The sequence below is a fragment of the Eucalyptus grandis genome, chromosome 5 (genome assembly GCF_016545825.1).
Source record: "Eucalyptus grandis isolate ANBG69807.140 chromosome 5, ASM1654582v1, whole genome shotgun sequence".
NCBI classification, from domain to species: domain Eukaryota; kingdom Viridiplantae; phylum Streptophyta; class Magnoliopsida; order Myrtales; family Myrtaceae; genus Eucalyptus; species Eucalyptus grandis.
The window spans coordinates 57,117,704-57,140,415 of NC_052616.1; the positions used below are offsets into that span (position 1 = coordinate 57,117,704).

The window sequence follows — 22,712 nt, forward strand, 5'->3', positions numbered from 1 at the left end:
ATTAAAGATTTTTCGGAATAAAAATAGAAAATAACTATTAAGAAAAAAAAAAAAAAAAAAAAGAAATAAAATGGTTATTATGTGCACTAATAAATATCCCAAATGGCATCATTGTCCGAAATCTCGTTCCATGTATTTTGTAAATATACGTAGAATAATGGAATATAAATGTGAATCTGAAAGCCAAATTCATCATTTTCCTCACAACAAACAGGCCATTTCCTTTTCTATTTTTTTTTTTTAGAAAACAAAAAATAATTTCATCTCGCTCTGTGTAGTGCCAAGTCTCCTTCTTCCCTCCGCCGGAACAAAAGCTCAATGGCATCATCGTCGTCCTCCCGAAAAATCTTGAACTTTCAAACAGATGCTTCTCCAAAATCGCGCCTCCATCGCCAAATCGTTCTCAACCTCGACGAACATCCTCCCCTGGAGAGCTCAGATCGAGCAGCATCAGCTGGCCTCGCAGATCTCCGCCCTCCTCCTGCAGAGGCGAAACTGGGCCCCTCTTCTTGAAACCCTCGACCTCCCTTCCCGCCTGAACCCATCTCTCTTCCTCCGCGTCCTGCGCAGAATCGAGACGAACCCTCGAATATCTCTCGGTTTCTTCAACTGGGTCGGGACCAGATTGGGCTTTGGAGCGGACCTCAGGTCGTGCTGCCACATCATCCGTGTGCTGGTCGGGTCGGGTGATGTCCAGGCGGCGAGACCCATTTGGGATTCGGTCGCTAAAGCTCACTCGGCGTCGAGAATTGCGGATTCGATGATGAGAGCGTCCGGAGGTAGAGGTTCTTGTCGGTCTAGCACGTTGAGCTTTGTCGTCGAGGGGTATTCACATGACGGTCTGTGTATTGAAGGGTTGGAGGTGTTCGGGAAAATGAGGATGTGTGGATTGACGCCTTCTGTCGATGCGTGTAACGCATTACTCGATGCTTTGTGGCGAAAGGATGAAATCACATTGGCGTGGTGCTTTTATGGGGCGATGATTCGAGCACGTGTTTCGGAAGATCGAGTTACATGGTCTCTTATTGCTCAGATTTTGAGCAAAGGTGGGAAATTTGATAGGATTGTTGCTCTCTTAGATTTGGGAATTTATAGTTCAGTGATGTACAATGTTGTTATTGATCATTATAGCAAGAGTGGCGAGTTTGGTGCTGCATTTGGTCGGTTAGCTGAAATGCTTGATAGGAGAGTTGAAGCAGGATTCAGTACTTATAGCTCAATACTTGATGGGGCTTGCCGACATCGAGATGTCAATGTCACTGAGAAAACAATTGGAGAGATGATAGAGAAGGGATTTCTTTCGCCAAGTTCGTTGCTGGGTTATGATTCAGTCATTCAGAAACTTAGTGACTTGGGAAAGGTGCATGCTGCTGAGATGTTTTTCGAGAAGGCTCTTGAAAACAAGGTTAAATTGCTGAATGCTACATATGGTTGTTTGCTACGGGCAATGTCCAAAGAAGGCAGAGTAAAGGAAGCTATTAGAATGTACAGAATGATCAACGAAAGGAGTATTGTTGTGAACGATAGCTGTTATGATGCATTTCTGGATCTCCTTTGCAAGGAAGATCCATCAGAAGAAAAAAGTCAGCTGGTAAGAGAACTGATCACGAGAGGGCTTTCTTCTTGCCATTCGGGATTGTCGAATTTTTTAGCATCCCAATGTAGGAAGCGCAGATGGAAAGAAGTGGAGGATCTGTTGGATGTGATATTAGAGAAGGGCCTGTCGCTGGATACCTTCTGTTGTAGCTCCCTGGTCAGGCGTTACTGCTCGATTGGGCAGATGAGTAAAGCTGTAGCCTTACATAATAAGATATTGAAACTAGAGGCAACCTTGGACAAAAGTGCTTACAATATACTCCTTGAAGCCCTCCTCAGAGGGAGGGACATTGACGAAGCATTTAGTGTTTTTGATCACATGAGGAGAAGGGATTTGGTTAGTACCGCGAGTTTTTCGATCATGATTCGTGGGCTCTGCCGCATCAAGGAACTGAGAAAGGCCATGGCATACCACGATGAGATGTTGGAAATGGGGCTTAAACCTGACAAAGCATCGTACACACGTTTAATATCAGGATTTAGATGATATGAAACCATGGCTACTGTTGCTGAACTATATAGTTGGAAGTCCTTGGCATGTATACCATGTTTCGGTTTCGTGATGATTATGAAACAAGGAAGCATTTTTCTGAATCAGGCTGGGTCAGGTTAATTACCATCTTCTTTGGTTCGGATCTGATTTATGGTTTTGCTATACAAGAGCAAAGCATTTCAGAGAAGGATCAGATCAATGTGTATCCAGGCTTTCCTGATGTTTCTTGTTGCTCTGCTGTTGATGCTATGATAGATAATGATAGGATGACATTTGTTGGTGAAACTGGGCAAAAGCCTGTTGCATTGCACAATTCAATTAGAGTTAGAAAAGAGATTAGCTTGGATAGAGTTCTTGGGTGGTGTCTTTCGAGTTCCTGTTTCCACAATCATTGAATTGGACCGTGCTTCTATAGCCTCTTGAAGCGCTAATCCGCGGTCATATCCCGTCACAACAGAGTCACGTACATTTTGCAGTTATTTCTCAGAGAAATATGGTAAAGGGAGAGCTGCAAAGAAAGGTTCCTCGAAAAGATGCAAAAAACATCTTCTTGACTATTTGAGATGAAGTCGAGTATAACGATGATTCTAGGAAACAACTAGACGACCGGAGAGTACGGATGAGCACGGGGCGGGATGGTAGGCTGCATTCGCCATTTCTTAGCCCCTTATCTGATGGACTCGCCATCGCCTCGTGCCGCACGGCGGAAGGGCACACCCGGGGAAGAGAAAATTAGTTTAGTTTTCTGAAATTGTGCATAAAAAGAATATATAGCTGTTGGGGTTTCTAGATGATTGCAAATTATGCTACTCTAAATTTTGTTTATATTCTATAATTGATAAAAGTATCATGATTTCACGAGCTTGGCTCTACTTATTATTATTATTATTTTTTGGTAAAGAAAGCTGGGCTCTACTTATTTATATGAGATAAAATGCACTAAAAGTTTAAAGATGCATCATAAAAGCGTAATTAAGTTCTAAAACTTTTAAAAAAGTGCAATCAAGTTATAAAATTTATCATGAAAGTACAATTGAGTGTCAAAACTTTTATTAAGTGTAATTAAGTTTTAAAATTTGTCAATAAAATGTATATGAGTCTTAAATTTTCCCAAAAAATGCGACCAATGGAAGAACTTAGTTGAATCAATTTGATAAGTTTTGAGATTTAATTATATTTTTTGAAAATTTTAACACTTAATTATACTTTTTGAAAATTTTAAGATCCAATTACACTTCGTGACAATTTTTAAAATTTAATCACACTTTTTGAAAGTTCTAAGATTCAATTATACTTTACGACAAATTTTAAAATTTCCAATGTGTTTATCTCTATTTATATTGACTTATTGTATTCTTCATTTGATAGCATAATATTAAATGGGTGATGAACTATAATGAATTATATGGTATGGTCATCTATGTTTTGATTGATATATCGGTTACCATATTTTATATATTTAACTTATAGTTGGCTTAGTCCTGTTTTTGACCAAAAAAAAAACTTATAGTTGGCTTAATATACACAAGAAAAGCAGCTAGAAAGGTGGGTGGGAAGGAACTTGCGGTGAGGGTATTCTTTGGGCCATGCCCATCCCTCCCAAACACTACAGTCAATGTCAATCAATCGGGGGAAAATACGAATAGTATATGAATATTCTTTGGCCAATGTGATTTCTAAATTTTAGTTCAATGTGCATTTTGTTCAATATAGCCTTTAAAGTTTTAATACGGCTTAATTTAGTCATTGAACTATCAATACCGCTATTGAATTTGAATCAATAAAAGGATAATACTGAACATATTTATATAACTCATGATATGAGTTGTGCATGTATTAAAAATTTAGAAATTATATCGAATAAATTGTAAAATCCATAATCAGATAACATATTGGATGAAAGTTTTTCCAGCTATTAATGGATAAAAACGACCATGGGCCGGGCAAAACGACAGTCAACCAATCCCATCCACGGGGCAAAACGACCGGGACGACGCGTCGTAAGGTGAACGGCCTCGTAAATTCCACGGCAACGAGTCAACTCAACAGTCTCCAAAACGACCTAGCAACACTCCGTTCATCTTCCCCCAAAAATCTCCTCTCTCTCTCTCTCTCTCTCTCTAGATCGGCGACAATGGCGGCCGTCTCCGGCGAAACCCCTCTCCGCCTCGCCGCCGCCGCCCTCCTCCTCCTCCTCTCGGCCGCCGCCGCCGCCGTCGCCGTCGCCGATCCCGACGCCGATCGGGCGGCCGAGCTCCTCTCCCTCCAGTCCCGATCCAAATCCGGCGTCATCCACCTCGACGACCACGCCGTCTCCCGCTTCCTCACCTCCACCAAGACCCCGCGCTCCTACTCCCTCCTCATCTTCTTCGACGCCACCCAGCTCCACGACAAGTCCGAGCTCCACCTCCCGGAGCTCCGCCGCGAGTTCTCCCTCGTCGCCGCCTCCTTCGCCGCCAACAGCGCCGAGAACCCCAGCGCGCAGTCCAGGCTCTTCTTCTGCGACCTCGAGTTCAAGGAGTCCCAGTCCAGCTTCGCGCAGTTCGGGGTCAACTCGCTCCCCCACATCCGCCTCGTCGGGCCCGAGGTGAAGAGCCTCAAGGACTCGGAGCAGATGGACCAGGGGGACTTCTCCCGGATGGCCGAGTCGATGGCCGAGTTCATCGAGTCCCGCACCGGGCTCCGCGTTGGCCCCATCACCCGCCCGCCCATGTTCTCGAAGACGCAGATCGGGATCGTCGTCGTGCTGGTGCTGATCTGGCTGCCGTTCGCGGCGAAGAAGGTTCTGGCCGGGGAGACGCTGTTGCACGACAAGAAAGTCTGGCTGATCAGCGCCGTGTTCGTGTACTTCTTCAGCGTCGCCGGCACGATGCATAATATTATTAGGAAGATGCCAATGTTTTTGGTGGATAGGAACGATCCGTCGAAGCTGGTGTTCTTTTACCAGGGTTCCGGGATGCAGCTCGGGGCCGAAGGGTTCGCGGTCGGGTTCCTTTACACGATCGTCGGGTTGTTGCTGGCGATGATGACGCATTTGTTGGTGAGAGTGAGGAATGTGAATGTCCAGAGGGGGATCATGTTCTCGGCGCTTTTGTTGTGTTTCTGGGCTGTGAAGAAGGTGGTGTTCTTGGATAATTGGAAGACTGGGTATGGAATTCACGGGTTCTGGCCTAACAGTTGGAATTGATTTCACTGGTTCGAACTCTTTTCCTTTCTGGATTTTGATGATGGAATCTTACTTGTAGAATAATATTCAGGTTGTCTCTGAGTGTCACTTTTATAGACGGCTATGGAATGCTTAATTACAGAAGGATTTAGCTTTTGATTATGTGCTGATGCCCATCATGTCTTTTATGACTAGCTTTGATACCGCTTATATCTGGACTGCATGATAATATCAAATGAATTGGCCTTTCCAGTGAGCTTATACTCAGTGGATCTTATAGATAGGTAAATTTTATTCATTTGTTTTATTTTACGTGCCTAGTGACTGGGGAAACAATTGGGACTCTGGTTGTTGGTGTTGGACGAGAGAAAGTCCATCAGCTGATAACTGTGCATGTGAGAACTTTTACAGAAATTATTGAGAATGACGGCGAATTTCCTAATTTTTTGTTTGGATAAGAGCAGTGGGAATGTGCGGATGTAATGGTTGATTTTTAGACCAACATGTCCTTATTTACCTTGAATCTTCTGGTATAGCTGATACCTGGGGCGTTTTGGTGGACAATGAAATGCAAGATTAGTTTGTGGGAATTGAACAATATGCATTTGCTGGTGATCCCGGATTTAGGACACTAACCATGAGAAAATTCTGCTTGGGAAGACACATCACTTGCCTTCTAAGGTTTTTAGCTTTCTGGAATGTGAGGCTTTACCAGGCTGGTTGAACCTCTTGACTCCTGCACTGCCACAACCTTTCATCACTATGGTGGCTGGTAAGGTCTAACACAGGGACCTGCTTAGGCCATCATACTCTGTTCCTTTTTTGTTTTTGTTCTTTATTTTTTGTGTGGAAGGCAAATTGAAAATCATCCCCTGACACTGATAGGAACTAATTCCTTCATGGAGTTCTTAATCTGAAGATCCTCTTTATGGTTCTTGTCTGTCTTTTAAATCATATCTTTTAATATGCTCTACTACCATAAGATAACTTATTGATGAAACGTCTCAAGGTTGTCCTTATCTCATGTCAAAATCCCTGAAACGGGTTTCCATCAACTATTTATCTATAGTGGACAAATCTTACTTTTCCAATGATAACTTATCCCTAACTCCATCCTTTCCTCGATATCTAGACAGCTGCCCAAACCTTCTCAGTTCCAGTGCCCTCATATCATGTAGACTTTGATATTTGACAATATTGTTCTTATTCACGTAACTTCACTGTCCTTTTTGCAGCCCTGCCATGTCTCTCTTAAGCTTGAGATGATTGGCTTAATGCAGTCCTCCATTTCATCCTTCTTGCTTGAGTAGAAGAGTAACATGTCCATCAGTCGGGTCAAATGCATAATCTTGTGTTGTTTAAAGCTTTCAAATTGTCTAATTTACTTATAATTGTATTCGTTTAAATTCTAAAAAAATTTCGCAAATTTGGAACACAAGTTGAGGGTCATAGTTCATTTTAAAGGAAGAACTTACAGTTTTAAGAGAGTTTGGTTTGACAAAGAATGTCATTGTTATCTACATGAGAACTTCCAATTCTAAGAAAGTTGGTTTGACAAAGAATGTCGTTGTTATCCATGTGACCTAGCTGCCCTTATTGTAATCTTGCTGTGTTTTCTTAAGATTGAGCCGATGGGCTAGACACAGGATGCAGTCCTCCTTCCATCCATCTTGCTTGCATGCCTTTTGCTGTCTTTTTGCATTCAATTTCATTATTGTTGTATTTATACTTTGTCCATTCCAATTGGCATGTCACCTGCTTTATTTTGGATCAACTTAGTTAAAAGTCCTTGGTGCTCCTCATACCCTCCACAGTTCTAATTGTTGTCAATGTAGAAGTTTTGGGCAGGATAGTTGTGCGGTGCCCACTTCTATTTACCTATGGACTACCTATCATTTGCTCCCGAATGAGTGTTTTCCTTCCAAGTGAGATGCAGGGTAGTTGTTTTCATGTTGATGCATTGGGTAGTAGGTAGTTGTGCACTGCGCATTTCTTTTTACCCATGGACTGCCTATCATTTGCTCCCGAATGAGTGATTTCCTTCCAAGTGAGATGGATTTAGTGAATTCCGACTGTTGTCTGTTTCCCATTTGCACGGAAACACTGTTTGTTGATCTGAAGTACATGTTCACCATTTCGAGAGCTTTTAACTTTGATTAGGATGTGTATCTGTGGATCATGTAGCTTGATGTTCAACACTTTGAGCTGGCCCCCTCTCAATGTTATGACCAAGCTATGCTAGTTTGCCATGGGGATAGACAAAGTGGCAAGAAGAAATTCCACCTGAGACAGAAGCAAAATGGCAGTAACCACTTTCAGTTAAAAACTTTCGTGAAAAGATAGGTGCATAGTGCATACCAACAAGTATATGATCTCAGTAGATCAAATGGAACTAATAAGTCATTATTGTCAACATTAAATGCGTTTGACCTTAATTTCCTTTGGGAATTAACTGGCCATTTTGGTTTGTGAAAAAAGAAACACCTGCATGAGCTGGTGAAGATGCGCTTAGGAAAGGAATGGGAATGAAGTCAGAATGACATGACGATGGCAGTAGAACCTCGAGTGGATCAGTAGGTCTGATGGAGGTTTGGCAGTCATGCGTTAATGCTAACATAAGGTTATAATAGGAGCCAGTTTGCTGTGATATTAGAGGTGACTTTACTAAGTTGGGGATGGAGGGAGAGAGGAGAAAGAGCCTGAAATTTAATATCTTTTTTGTTTTTTGGTAAGCACTTCTTGAGATTAATATAAACGAGTCATAAATTAACTGCAGTTTCCTTGATTCTGTTTTGATGGATACAATTGCTCTCGACGATTCTTATTAGGACTAGCTTCTCTGAAACATACTTGTTGCCTGCTTTGACATTGCCGAACAGATTGAACTTACATGATATCAGAGATAGTAGGGTCTGATGTTAGCATACACACGCCTCCACCTTCTGTTTCTCCTCCCTGAAATTAGTAAGAGATGTTTAGTATGTGATCGGATAGGTTGAAGACAAGGCCTTGGAAGTTAAATCCTGGGATATGACATGCTATCATTAACTTCTAAGCTCTCACTTGCTTTCTTGTTTATTCACTCCTAAAAGCAGAACTCACATATAGACAAATGTGGTTCAAATTGTGTAATATAATACACATTTCCAATCGTCAAAGCTATAGTGGCAAATATATGCATAGTTGTCAAAAGTAGTCCAGGTTACCGAATGCTTTAGAAAAGAGCTGCCTTCACTGAAGCTAATCTAACGGAGAGAAGATCAATATTGGTTGGACAATCTCCATTATATGCTGGATTTTTCCCTAGATCTCGGCTAGATCTGCCAAATTTGTGGGCTCACAATAAAAGCAACCAGATCTGAGCCTGCATTTGGTCTTGAAGCTCTGCAGGGGGACAGTGAGGAAGTTTGCATCCGTGATGAAGGATGCTGGTTATAATAATACTTGTTTAAGAAATTAGTTAATGAGGGTAACTCAATGGAGTTATTCGGGTGTGGAATATGATTCGCTTGTAATTTGCCATAGAACTCGATATATCAGTTTTATATTGCAGTCTCAGTCTGCTTAACATTATTTTAAAAAATTTAATCACGAAAAGTATGGGGGGTTAAAAATGATGGAAACATTGTTGTTGGTGCTTTAATAATGACATGAAAGGGGATCTGCTATCGTATGTACGATTGGGCTCATCGAGGCCAAGGTTTATTGTCTGAGCTCATGGTAAAAAGGATATCATATGATTTGTACAGAATGTGGGTGTGCTGTCAAGAGAACGCATGTTCTATCTTGGAGTTGGACCTGTCGAACGGATAGGTCAAATTGAGTTGGATTTAGATCGAGATATAAATGATTCGACACAAATTGATCCATTGATCCATTAACCTGTTTATGATCCTTTTATTAGCAATGTAAATTTATTGATCCATACCCAATCCAACTTATACTCAACCTAACCTATATTGTAAACACTTCATGTTTAATCAAAAATAGAAAAAAAAAATGTTTCTTATGATATTTAAAAAAAAAAAGTATATTATTAAAACACTTCAATACAATTACAAATTTAATTAATGAATTATATATATTTTAAAATGAGGCTTCATTTATTTCACAAAAATTGTAGCATTTCTAAAATGGTAATATTTTTAATTGTTTGGTTGAAACTTGAAAATGACTTTAAAAATATTTTTGGCTTAGTATAGAAAATTTCATTTGATTTTCCTTGCACACATTTTAAGTATTTTTCTTTTATAAAAATATATAAAATTTTATTTTATTTTCATTTTATTCTCCTCCTCCTCCTACCAGTCTTTAGCCACGGTGGCCATGATTGGGAACAAGTAAGCTCAGCCTCGCCATAGGTCGGCAAGGCTCATGCTCGCCCAATTCTAGCAAGCCAAGCCTTGCTAGCCTTATGCAAGGCTCCACCTCATATCCTGCGAGTTCGAGGTCACCCTGACACTGATGAGATCGAAGCTTGGCCTCACCTGATCACAAACTCGAGTTTGTCCGAGGCCGGTGAGCTTGAGGCTTGCCAAATCAAGGAGACTAGAGTCTTGTTAATGTTGATGTTGGTGTGCTCCCTCACCAGATTTGGCGAGCTTGAGCTCACTTGACGCTGGTGAGGCATTAGCCTTGCTCGATTGGTGAGCTCGAGGTTTGCCGGTGCAATTGGTAACACAACCCTTGCCCATCACTTTGTGGACCTAACCTACTATTGGTGAGGGCCCCACTATCGATGGCTGGCCTTGTGATCGATGACCGTAGGGAAAAATAAAAAAAGAAAAGAAAAAATAAATAATTTTAAATAATAAATAATTTTAAAAAAATTAAAAATTTAAAAAAAAAATGCTGAAGAGGATGATGATATCTCATTAATGAATTAACTCAACTAATAATCTTTATAAATTAAATGAGTTGTAAATGGATTTAAAGATAAGCCCATTTACAACCCATGTATCATTGTATTTACATACAACCCAAACCTATCAACAACCTATGTATTAATATTTAATTAACCCATATAGGACCCATCTCATTGTAAATGGGTTCAAAATGAGTTTTCAATCCATTTTGATGCATCTACTTGGAGTGCATGCTTCTTGAAATTTTCCGTGCCAAAGTTCACAGGCCTTTCTAGCTTCTTCCGAACTCGACGATACAAATGTCCGTCCCATATCTTCCTTGCCCGGGTCTCCTCCCGAGGTGGCTTCTTGAGCAGATTCATACGCTTGACAGTAGTCCTGAGGTACTTCTTCCCAGTGTGCATCGATGGAGGATATTTCAAGTGAATTTTCCAAGAACAACATAAGAATCTACCGTAGAACGGTTGTCGTCGCACCATAGCTACTTCATGCAAAGGAAAAGCGAGTAGAAGAGAAGAAACATAAGACCTCACTTTAGACATGCGGGCCAATCATTTTACTATTTTCTTGCAAACTATTTCCGTTGTGACATATTTACAGTAAACTCTTTATTGTGATATAAACAATTTCAAACTTCCACTTATGTGACACATATATCCTCTATCAAGGTTTCGTTAGATGATTTTGTAACTAAAACAACTCGTTTTTAATTCACTTAAGTTACTTCGGTGTAATGTTGACACTATTTGCTTTATAGCATCTATATAGGTAGATTTTTAACGATTTTTGTTGATAAAATTCTAACAGAAGATAAAGCGTGTTACTCAAGTACAAGTTCAAGATTTTTGGTGTTACAGATGAAAGTTTAGTGTAAATGTATGATAATGAGCCTAAGTTAGGGCTTTTAGTGACTTTTGCCCTCAGAAAAAACAAGATTTGCATAATTAGCAAGGCATGGATCTATTCAAGGATGTCTCGCCATGTCAGTCATCTTTCCCTAAAATTTCTCCTGGTCCGAGGCCAGATCTAGTTCTTTCCCTGTGAATTTGCTAAAGAAAAACAATTTATAGCAAGTTCAAAGTTGGCGGATGTAACCCCAGAATCTTTCTGCGAGATGCTTATCCGGAATCGGGTAGTGCAGGTGCATTCATTGTTTTTTGTGTTGTCCTCATCAATCCCCGTCAACATATGCTTTCTTTTGGACAGATTCACATTATAGTATGGATTTCTCCACGGGTTTTCGTAACCTTTCTAGAGAATATAGTACAACCCAATTGGGCAGATGAATGTTGGTGGTGGTGGTGGTGATGATGGACATCACATGCTCTTTGGATTTAGGAATTCTTAGGTTTGATTATTGTTAAACAAGGTCATGTTCACATTGGACTTGGACGAATTGGACAAACCCTATCGATTGATGCCTTGTCTACATCTGAGTTTTTTAGAGGACAAATCAAAGTTGAAACTTTTATAAATGGACTAGGACGATGTTTCCACTCTTGCAAATGTTTCAAAGGCTCATTCATTCATCACCCATTTGTCAATCCCAATGTGAAATGAGGACAACTTGCTTACCCTAAGATTGGAGAGATTGATCTAGCTCAATGCACAAAACCTGACTTAAGATGCTATTTGATTGCTATATTGATCAAACAAACTCATATCAGGTGATACCGTGCAAGTTTACTATGATGTAAGGGCATCGTCTGAGGAAAAAAAAAGTGATTTGTTTTCTATTTTTGTGTATATAGTAGTATTATCAAAATTGACTTTCGATGCCTGGCCAAATAAAAGAAATTAGAAAGAAAAGTCTTCAATACGGCGGGGAGTCAATCATCGTTATACGATAATGCTTTCGCAAAGGTTTGCCATCATTATGATGGATAATGGGTGGAGGAATCTAAAGCATCTACGGATATGCTTGGTGGAGTCGATTATTCAATTCAGCAATCCTGCTTTAAGGAGATAAAGTTCTCATTTTTCCATAAGAAAGAAAGTACACAAATGATGTATCTTGAGTAAAAAGCAGGGGTTAATGAATCAAACAAGAACTCACTGGGGACCAAACATCGAATGTGCTTTGAATTAGGAATCAATGGTTCTGAGGTAGGTAGATTCTAGATTAAAATATCTGAAACCTATCTTGATAGAGTCGATTTCCACTTTTGGTCCAAGAACCAAACCGATTGACCTTGGAATCATCTTACTTTTTTTTTTTCATATTTTATTCTAGTGTACTTATTTTGTACTTAAAATGTGCCAAAAAAAATCATCAAATAAACGTAAGATCAAGTAAAATACGTCAATGTAAGAAGGTAGAAAAGCTTATTACATGTAAGTGATCTAGGGTTGGCTATAAATTGGTTCGACACGGTTTTGACTCAAAAAGCAATGGCTGCCGGTATAGATTGGGTCGACGAAGGTGCAATGGTGCCTAATATAGAACCCTCGATCCCTGTTCAAAACATGTTCTAATTGAGAACCGACAGTTTTTGATATAGTATTGTGAACCAAACTAATGAAGGCTGGTTCCCAAATCTTTTAACTGGTAACCAAACCAGTCTATGTATGAATAAACAATATCTAGTAAGGGTGGTTCGATTTGGTTCAATTCACGAATGGAACTGAGCTGGGTGCTCACTCTTAAATCAAACAATATTTATGCCATTTATTTGAATTTTATCAGCCTCAGTATGAAGGGGAAAAAAAAAGGATTTAACCATCCCACGACTCCACAATTTCGGTAAAAAAAAAAAAAGGAATTTGGATCCCCTGAATGATTTGATATCTTCACTATGATTCTACGAAATATTTTCTTGACCTAGAGAACTCAAACCGGGCAGGTGCTTTGCTCATTTTATGTTATCCATTTCCTTTCCCCCTAATAAAGAAATAACGTGCGACTATTTAAGTATTTGAATGGCCAAACATGGTAAAGTTGGGCAATTTGTAATTCTTTATGCGCCAACATCAATAAATAATGTAAAGCTCAATTACCTCAATTAAAATATATAAAAAAAAAAAAAAAAACCCCATTGGAAAGAAAATCAGGAATTATCTATCATATTAGTATCATCTCCTGTATATAAAGACTATCCATGGATGTGCTACTCAAGTAGAGAGTAAAGATAAGCTCAATTCAAGAAGCCTAAAGTCACTTCTCAGAATGGCTACCACCACTCAGCCATTACTAAACACACAAACCTCTCACAACAGAAGTCTCTGTCTGATTCTCTCCTTGATTGCAATCATCTTCTCATTTGCCATGATCACAGACCACTTGATCAAGGCCAGTGATTTCGCTAATGCCCCTCTTGCGCGTGTCTGCAGCAAGGCCAAAGATCAGGCTCAATGCCGAGCCCTGGTTTCAGAAATCGTCCCCTATACGGCGCGGCATCGTTCTTCATGAGCGACGAGAAGTTGCTCCAAGTGTTCATAAAAAAGATGGCTATCCGCACAGGAAATGCTGTAGAGGCCGTGAAGGATGTTCGCCGCCGGGTGAATGATCCTAGAGAAGAAGCGGCTTTGGCTGATTGCGTGGAGTTGATGGAAATGTCTGTGGATAGATTGGAAGACTCCACAAGGAGTCTTCAAGAACAGAAGGTAATTATTGGAGTAATTGACCGTCAGGAGCTCTTACACTTGCTTTTAGATAGTATGAGAGTCATAAAATTCATAACTTACAAACTTAGAGATTTCTAAATGAATACTTTCCAAGATTTGAATCAACTCAATCCAAAATGTTCTCTCCTCAGTCATCTGCAGATGTCCATACATGGCTGAGCAGTTCACTCACAAATTACATCACCTGCTTGGACGGTTTCGAAGGCTCGTCATCAGCTAAATCTTTGATTGAGCCTATTCTCAGTGACTTGATTTCGAGGGCAAGAACTTCTCTAGCCATGTTTGTTTCTACTTCATCTCCTGAAGGACGAAGACCAGATGTTTGGAGTCCTTCATCCGTGATTTCCCATCATGGGTCACACGAAAAGATCATCGTCTCCTGCAATCTCTGATGAACGCTGTTAATGCTGACGTGGTGGTGGCGAAAGACGGAACTGGGAAGTTCAAGACAGTGAAAGAGGCGATCGCAGCTGCTCCTAGCAAAGCCCAGACCCGGTACGTTATTTATGTGAAGAAAGGCACATACAAGGAGAATGTGGAGGTGGCAAAGACAAAGACAAACATCATGCTTGTTGGCGACGGCATGGATTCAACTGTGATCACTGGCAGCCTCAACGTCATTGATGGTGCGACGACATTCAATTCCGCGACTGTTGGTAACGACCAATCTCATCTCATATCTTTAATGGTTATCGACTATGGAACCTTTGAAATAAGGAGTAATGAGCATGATGAGTTTTTTCTCTACATAATCTGTAAAATGTCCGACTGCAGCTGTGAATGGCGATGGGTTCATAGCCCAGGACATATGGTTCCAGAACACTGCCGGGCCGCAGAAACACCAGGCCGTCGCACTCCGTGTCAGCGCAGACAAGTCGGTCATCAACCGGTGCCGCATTGATGCATACCAAGACACCCTCTACACTCACACCAGCCGCCAGTTCTACCGAGACTCATACATCACGGGCACGGTGGACTTCATTTTCGGCGATGCGGGCGTTGTGTTCCAGAACTGTAATCTCGTGGCACGGAAGCCCATGAGTGGCCAGTCCAACATGGTGACGGCCCAGGGCCGGACTGACCGAAATCAGAACACCGGGATCTCGATCCAGAGCTGCAACATGACCGCAAGCTCTGATCTCGTGCCCGTCAAGGGCTCGATCAAGTCGTATCTGGGCCGGCCTTGGAAGGAGTACTCCAGGACTGTGGTGATGCAATCAAACATCGGTGATCACATTGATCCCACAGGATGGTCAGTGTGGAGTGGAGATTTCGCCCTCAAGACTCTGTACTACGGGGAGTACATGAACAAGGGACCGGGTGCAGGAACAAGCAAGCGGGTGAACTGGCCGGGTTATCATGTTATCACCAGCGCAACGGAGGCGAAGAAGTTCACAGTGGCCGAGCTGATTCAGGGAGGGACTTGGTTGAAGTCCTCTGGAGTGTCTTACACTGAAGGGTTATGAAAAATGAGTTTTGGTCCTTTCCTTAGGGCGGAGTTTCTGTAAGTCGTGTAGTGAATCAATAATTTGGAATGTTTGGAGATCTCATTGTACTGTATGGTTCATCAAACATGTTTTAACTTCATGAAAACTGCATCGTATCCAAGTTAGTTCCATCTGTCTGTCATTGTCCATGTAAGCCGCTACATGGAATTTTAACAGCAGTCTTAAACAAAATCATGACCAATAGCGTGTTTGTCGCACTGATACAAGTTTGATAACACAAAAAAAGTTTAGGGGATTAACATCATAATAGGTCTTATTTACTGTTCTTGGTGACACAAAAATGGATATTAAGTATAATTGCACAGTTTAAAATTATATATTGTAGGGAAAAAGTCACGAAAAACCCTGAACTTTGCCCAAAGTGACACATTTACCCCAAACTTTTTTTTGTGAAGTGAAAAATCCCAAACTTTCCAAACCGTGACACATTTACCCCATCAAGGGCATTTTTGTCTTTTTATTCTGTTTTTTTCCTTTCTCTTTTTTTTTATTTTTTTCTTCTTCTTCCCTCCGCCGCCGCTCCACCATGGCCGGCGTCGGGCGGGCGGCCCTCGCCGGATCCGGGCGAGGCGGGGACACCCTCGCCGACGCAGGCGAGGGCGGCCTCGCCGGCGTCGTGCAGGGACGGCCCTCGCCGGATCAGCGAGGGCGAGGAACACCCTCGCCCGGCGAGGCGGGCGGCCATCGCCGGCGACGGGCGAGGGCGGGGACACCCTCGCCCGACGCGGGCGGGCTGCCCTTGCCGGCGACGGGCGAGGGCGGCCCTCGCCGGATCCGGCGAGGGCGGGGACACCCCTCGCCCGGCGAGCCGGGCCGTCCTCGCCGACGCAGGCGAGGGCCGTCCCGCCGCGTCGGGCGAGGACGGCCCTAGCCGAGATCGGCGAGGCGGGGACACCTCGCCGGCAGCCGGGGCGTCCTCGCCGACGCAGCGGGCGTCCCGTCCCGGCGTCGGGCGAGGACGGCCCTAGCCGGATCCGGCGAGGGCGGGGACACCCTCGCTCGACGCGAGGCAAGGGCCGTCCTCGCCCGACGCAGGCGAGGGCCGCCCGCTGCGTCGGGCGGACGGCCTGCCGAGATGCGGCGAGGCACCCTCGCCCGACGCGGGCGGGCGGCCCTCGCCGACGCCGGCGAGGGCCGCCTAGCCCGAGGCCGGCGAGGGTGACCCTCGCCCGACGCCGGCAAGGGCAGCCCTCGCCGGACGCCGGCTTCCCTTCGCCGCCGGAGCGGAGGGAAGAGAGAAGGAAAAAAAATATTAAAAAAGTAAAAAATCTAAAAAAATTTTTAAAAATGAAAAGACCAAAATGCCATCTAATTTTGGGGTAAATGTGTCATAACTAAAGTTTATGATTTTTTGTGTTACAAAAAAAGTTTGGGGTAAATGTGTCACGGTTGGCAAAGTTTGGGGTTTTCACGTCACAAAAAAAAAGGTTTGAGTTAAATGTGTCACTTTTGGCAAAGTTCAGGGTTTTTGTGGTTTTTTCCCTATATTGTATTTTAAGTAACAAAATTTAATCATCCTACGACTCTACAATCTGCTGTACGCAAAAATTTTGAATATTGTATGCCGTGAATGATTTTATTTCTCGCCGGAATTCTACAGACCTAGAGAGTCCAAAAATCGGGATGGAGCTTTGCTCATTTTATCTTATTCTCTTCCTGTCACATATTGAAAAAAAATAAAATGTCCCACATTTTATGAACTAAATGGCCAAACGTGGCAATGCTTTAATTAATTTGTAATTCTTCAACCGGAAAAAAAAAAAAAAAAAACTCCTTGAAGAAAATCAGGAATTGTCAATAATACTGGACTTTACATTGATAGAGTGAGTAAAAGGAACACAACTCAATAAGCCCAAACTCACGCAGAATGGCACATCACCACTCAGCCATTGCTAAACACACAAGCCTCTCATTAAAAAATTCTCCGTCTGATTCTCTCCAAGTCTCTATACTATGCATTCATCTTCTCATCAGCCATAATCACAGACCACTTTATCAAAGACCAGCAATTTTGCTAATGCCCCTCTTGTGCATATCTGTGGCAGGGCCCAAGATCAGGCTCGAGCCATTGTTTCAGAAAGCATTCCCTATGGTGCGGCCTCTTTCATGAGTGACAACAAGTTGGTCCAAGTGTTCGTGAAAAAGATGGCGATCTGCACGGAAAATGCTATAGATGCCGCCAAGGATGTGAGCCACAGGGTGAACCATCCTAGAGAAGAAGCGGCTTTGGCAGATTGCGTGGAGTTGATGGAAACGTCTGTGGATTATATAGATGTATAATTTGCCAGATTCGAATCAACTCAATCCAAGGCTTTTTCCACCTCAGCATCTGCAGATATCCATACATGGCCGAGCAGTTCACTCACAAATTACATCACCTGCTTGGGCGGTTTCGAAGGCTCGTTGTCTGCTGAATATTCAATTGATCCTACTCTCAGCGACTTGATATCCAGGGCAAGAAATTTGCTAGCCATTTTTGTTGCTGATTCATCTCCTGAAGGACGCAAATTGGATGTCCTGGATTCCTTGATTGACTATTTTCCATCAGGGGTCATGGGAATCAAGTGACACTTTAGTTCTTGAAAAAAGAAACGCCTGCATGAGCTGGTGAAGATTTGCTTAGGACAGAAATGCGAATGAAGTTGGAATGACATAACAATGGTAGTAGAACCTCAAGTGGATCAATAGGTCTGATGGAGGTTTGGCAGTCATGCAGGAATGCTAACATAAGTTTACAAGTCGTAAGTTGACTGCAGTTACCTTCCGGAATCTGTTTTGATGGATACAAGTACTCTTGACGTTTCTTGTAGGACTAGCCTCTCTGGAACATGCTTGTTTCCTGCTTCCGCAGTAGAGATACTGGGGTCTGATGTACCATGTATATGCCTCTACTTTCTCTGTTTCTCCTTCCTGAAATTAGGAGGAGATGTTCAGTATGCCATCGGAGAGGTTGGACAGAAACTTTGTGACTTAAATCCTGGTTCATGCCATGCTATCATCTGCTCTAAGGTCTCATTTGCTTTTATGTCAGTTCATTCCCAGAAGCTGAACTCACATACAAACAAGTGTGGCTCAAATTATGTAATATGATACACATTTCGATTGGTCTAGTTATGATGGCAAGTAAATGCATAGTTGCCGAAAGTACGTACAGATTAGCAAATGCCTTTGAAAAGATCTACCTTTGCTGAAGTTAAACTGTCTGATGTAAGATAAATATTGGTTGGATTGACAATCCCCGCTGTATGCTAGATTTTTCTTCCTGAATCTCGGCTAGATCTGCAATGCATGTTGTTGCAAGGGCTCACAACAAAAGCATCAGATCTGAGCATGCCTGCATTTGTTCTTGAAGAACTCTGCAATAGGAAGCTAAGGAAGTTTGTATTCAATGATGAAAGATGTTACTTATATGAAGAACTGTTTAAGTAGTAACACAATAGAGCTTTTTTTTTTCCTTCTTCAAAATAATATTTTGGGTTAATATCTTAAAAAACTCAAAACTAGTACATCTGTAAGAAATTTACCATAAACTAATTTTTTGACCATGAAAACCTCAAACCGGTATACCTGTGACAAATTTATCACAAAAAACCCAAATTGGTACACTTCTGATAAATTTACCCAAAACTAATTTGTTCGACCAACAAAAATCCAAAACCGGTACATTTATAATAAATACACCCTCCATTAAATTGGATAATATTGCAAAAAACTACAAAAATTGTATAATCATAACAAATAGAGAGTAAATTCCTAAATTGGTATATCAATCAACTATCACGTGTCATCCAACTTAATAATTTGACAGTAAAATTTAACAGAAAGTAATAGGGGGTAAATTTGTCATAAGTGTATCAGTTTGGGATAAATTTGTCAAATGTGTACCGGTTTAGGGTTTTGATGGTAAAAAAATTAGTTTTTGGTAAATTGTCACAGGTGTACCAGTTTGAGATTTTTTAGGGTATTAATCCTAAAATTTTATTCATTTGTCATGATCAAATATGAGAGGAACATGAAAAGTTTCCAAGCAAATCAAATCCCCAAAGAGTTAAACAAAACAAGACCTAGAAAACAAAATAGTACTGCTTAGGTTCATTGGAATCGATGGTTAATCATTGGAATCGTTAGTGATAGACATATGATGAGATGGTTAATCATTGGAATCGTTAGTGATAGACATATGATGAGATATTCCCATTTAGACTACAATACGTGCATAGGTTCACCGTATTCAATCTCATCGCCATACAAAGACAATATGTTGAACCACTATAGATCAAATATCTTTTGAAAACTCCCATGTCCAAATTTAGATCAACAGAAAAAAAAAAAAAAAAACTCTCAGATTTAGATTTACACATAAATGAGGAGAGAACCGCTTTCGTCAAATCTTGGAGAAGTCATAAAACCTCGTTCTGAGCATCTTACTGGCCAGACTGGTGATGATGTTCTCACAAATCTTTTAGCTAAAAATAGATTTATTCAACCAGACGAGTGAAGAAAAGCAACAATAATGAGCAAAAGACGCTAAACGAGGCGGAAAAAGACTCCCATATTAGATTGAAAGAGAAAAAAAAAAAGAAAATCAAGGCCTAGAAAGGAAAAACAAAGCAAAGCAGGCTCTCGGCTTCATAAATTAAAGTTGAGAGCATGCAGATGAAGTTCCTTTGAGGGGGCAAATCACCAAAGAAATTCTAAACTTATTACAATTGTGCCAATTCAATTATAGATTTTTTTTTTTGGTCAATTGAGTTTTAAACATTTTGCATTTGTGCCAATTTAATCTATTCGGCTAATTTTGATTGGTTGGCACTGATGTAGACAATGGCCATCCTATGTGACACGGCTAATGATAACGTGCAAAATTTTAAATAATATTTTTATTTTTTATGTTCTTTTTTCTTCTTTTTTATCCGCTTTTTTTTCCCCTTCCCTTCCTCCTCCTTTTTGCTGATCACTAGCTAGGACCGGCTGGAGGCGAGGTTCGATGAGTGCAAGTTCAACTTCGTTAGCCACTAGCGAGCCTTGCCCTTACTAGCAATGGTGAGGGCAAGCCTCGCCAGCCTCACCCAACCATGGCAAGGTTGGGCCTCGCTCAGCCCTTGGCAATGGTGGAGCCCTTGTTGGATCTAGTGGGGGTTGAGCCTTGTTGGGCATGGGCAAGGCGCGACCTCGTTAGCTAGCGGGGCTCTAACTCTTTGCTAATGGCTAGGTGAGGCACGACCTCGCTAGATCTAGCAAGGTTGAGCCTTGCTTAGCAATGGCGAGGCTCAGCCTCGTCATTATTGGTGAGGGCGGGCCTAGCCAGTTGCCGGTGAAGTCAATCTCATTGGTTTTCACCTCCGGCTCATCATGGAGGTTCGACGAACAAAGGGAAGGAAAAAAAAAAGAAAAAGAAAAGAAAAAGAATAAATAATTCAAAAGAATATTAAAAAATTATTAAAAAATTGTCCACGTTAGTGTCGATCAACCAATTTTTGGTTGGATTGATAGAATTGACATAAATACAATAGGTTAAAAATTAATTGATAAAAAAATGTTTATGATTGAATTAACATAACTATAATATATTTATAACTCTTTTGATAATTTTCCTATTGCAATGTCAATATCCTTAACATTACCCAAATTTTTCGTCTTGAAAATGAGATATTTTATATACGATATGACTGATTGCTTCTAAGTGAGAATGAAAATAATGAAGAAAAATTAAGCAAGGACCCGAGAAAAAGATGTGCTCTTTCTGTGCATATTACAGCGCAACCATCTTCCAGGTTTATCGTCTGATCCTATCGTGAAAGAACATTGTATGATTTGAACAGCATGTGGGTATGCTGTCAAGAAAAACACATGCTCTCTCTGGGAGTGCATGCTTCCTGAAATTTATCTGTTCCAAGTTCACAGGCCTTTCTAGCTTCTTCCAAACTCAGTGATACCCAAGTCCATACACCTGACGAGCAATGAAGTTATTTTAGTTGACGAGCGATGAATTTCTTTTAGTTGAAGAGATTAGGGGTGATCGGTTCTTGGTTCCACCTTAGAACTAAGAACTAGATCGGAAGGACCAATTTCCAAAATTAGGAACTAGGGACCGGACTGGTTGATCTTAGGACCAGGAACTGGTCACTTACTTTTTCCCACTACTTTTTTCATTACTTTTTTTCCCACTATTTGGAATCAGACCGAAATAGTGTTTATTTTACATTTTACTAATTTTTTGAAGGAATAATAATAATAAAAAAGGTATATTTAGTCGGTTCGATCCAATTTTCTCTTGAAATCGGGAATTGGACCGTCTGAATATCAAATTCATTTTTAGGAACCGAGATCCAAACCGTCAATCATGGGGATCAGATTGGATCCGTCCAGACAGTTTTCATTTAGACAGTTCATTTTACACATTTTTAGATGGGATAGTTTTTTTTCAAAAGATTTAAAGTGGAAAACAAACTTCAGCCACTATTTGCACGATCACCGATGAAATTGGATCTATCCATTCAGGGGTGTCCAACCATGTCAGTCGACTTTTCCCCCGAAATTTCTCCGAAATGCCCGGCCAGATCTTAGTTCTCTCCCTGTCAATTTTGCTGTGTGTGGTGGTGTGGTGGATTGAACCACAGAATCGTTCTGCATGATGGTTTATACGGAGCGTGGTAGTGCTAGTGCATTCATTATGTCTTTTGTTTTGTCCTCATCAATCCCCACTGACATGTGCTTCCCTTTGGACAGATTTACATTGATATGGACTTCTCCGCTTGTTCTGAAACCTTTATGGAGAATTTAGTATAATCCCATTGGGCAGATGAGGCTTGGTAGATGTAGATGAAGTGGTGGGTGGTGGTGGTGATGGTGATGGACATCGCATGCTCTTTGAATTTAAGAAGTCTTGGGTTTGATTATTATTAAACAAGGTCATGTCCACATTGGACTTGGACAAATTGGACAAACCCTATCGGTTAATGCCTTGTTTACATCTGGGTTTTCGGGTGAGCAAATCAAGTTGAAACTTTAATAAAGCGGACTAGGACAATGTTTCCAATGCTGCAAATGTTTTAAAGGCTCAATCATTCACCGCCTTTTGAATTCGCGAATCTCGGCGAGAAATGAGGATAGCTTGCTTATACTAAGATTGGAGAGATCGATCTAGGCCAATGCCCAAAACCTGACTTAAGATGCTATATGATCCTTATATTGATTGATTAAACTCATGTCACGTAATGCCATGTATATTTACCACGATGTTAGGGCTTCATCTAAGGAAAAAAAAAAAGGTTAGTTGTCTTCTATTTTTGTGTATAGAGTAGTATTATCAAAATTAACTTTCAATGCCTGGCCAAACAAAAAAATTAGAAAGTTTAGTCTTCATTACCGTGGGTAGTCAATCATCATTATTACGATAATGCTCTGGCAAAGGTTTGCAATCATTATGATGGACAATGGGTGGAGGAATCCAAAGCATC

General features: G+C 41.2%; 2 protein-coding genes, 1 long non-coding RNA gene and 1 pseudogene across 4 annotated transcripts; 3 read left to right on the top strand and 1 right to left on the bottom strand.

The window, feature by feature from the left end:
- The first annotated feature begins 364 nt into the window (after window positions 1–364).
- LOC104447616 (pentatricopeptide repeat-containing protein At4g21170) lies at window positions 365–2,083 on the top strand. The gene has a single exon (XM_010061335.2). The coding sequence runs from the start codon at window positions 365–367 to the stop codon at window positions 2,081–2,083; it is 1,719 nt and encodes a 572-aa protein (XP_010059637.2).
- A 2,042-nt stretch (window positions 2,084–4,125) lies between these two features.
- Window positions 4,126–5,516, top strand: LOC104445743 (probable dolichyl-diphosphooligosaccharide--protein glycosyltransferase subunit 3B). The gene has a single exon (XM_010059673.3). The coding sequence runs from the start codon at window positions 4,224–4,226 to the stop codon at window positions 5,274–5,276; it is 1,053 nt and encodes a 350-aa protein (XP_010057975.2). The 5' UTR covers window positions 4,126–4,223; the 3' UTR covers window positions 5,277–5,516.
- Window positions 5,517–13,212: 7,696 nt separating this feature from the next.
- Window positions 13,213–15,423, top strand: LOC104445741 (annotated as a pseudogene). Its single transcript, XR_005551169.1, has 3 exons — window positions 13,213–13,723; window positions 13,876–14,400; window positions 14,519–15,423. The product of XR_005551169.1 is annotated as a pectinesterase-like (transcript).
- A 1,620-nt stretch (window positions 15,424–17,043) lies between these two features.
- On the bottom strand, window positions 17,044–18,628 carry LOC108960130. Its single transcript, XR_005551170.1, has 2 exons — window positions 18,435–18,628; window positions 17,044–18,162 (listed from the first exon to the last, which is right to left on the bottom strand). It is a non-coding gene; the product is annotated as an uncharacterized LOC108960130 (long non-coding RNA).
- Between the last annotated feature and the right edge of the window lie 4,084 nt (window positions 18,629–22,712).

What these genes read in the sequence shown, in the direction of transcription:
- LOC104447616 (XM_010061335.2), top strand. Translation starts at nt 365, where the DNA reads ATGCTTCTCCAAAATCGCGCCTCCATCGCCAAATCGTTCTCAACCTCG.
- LOC104445743 (XM_010059673.3), top strand. Translation starts at nt 4,224, where the DNA reads ATGGCGGCCGTCTCCGGCGAAACCCCTCTCCGCCTCGCCGCCGCCGCC.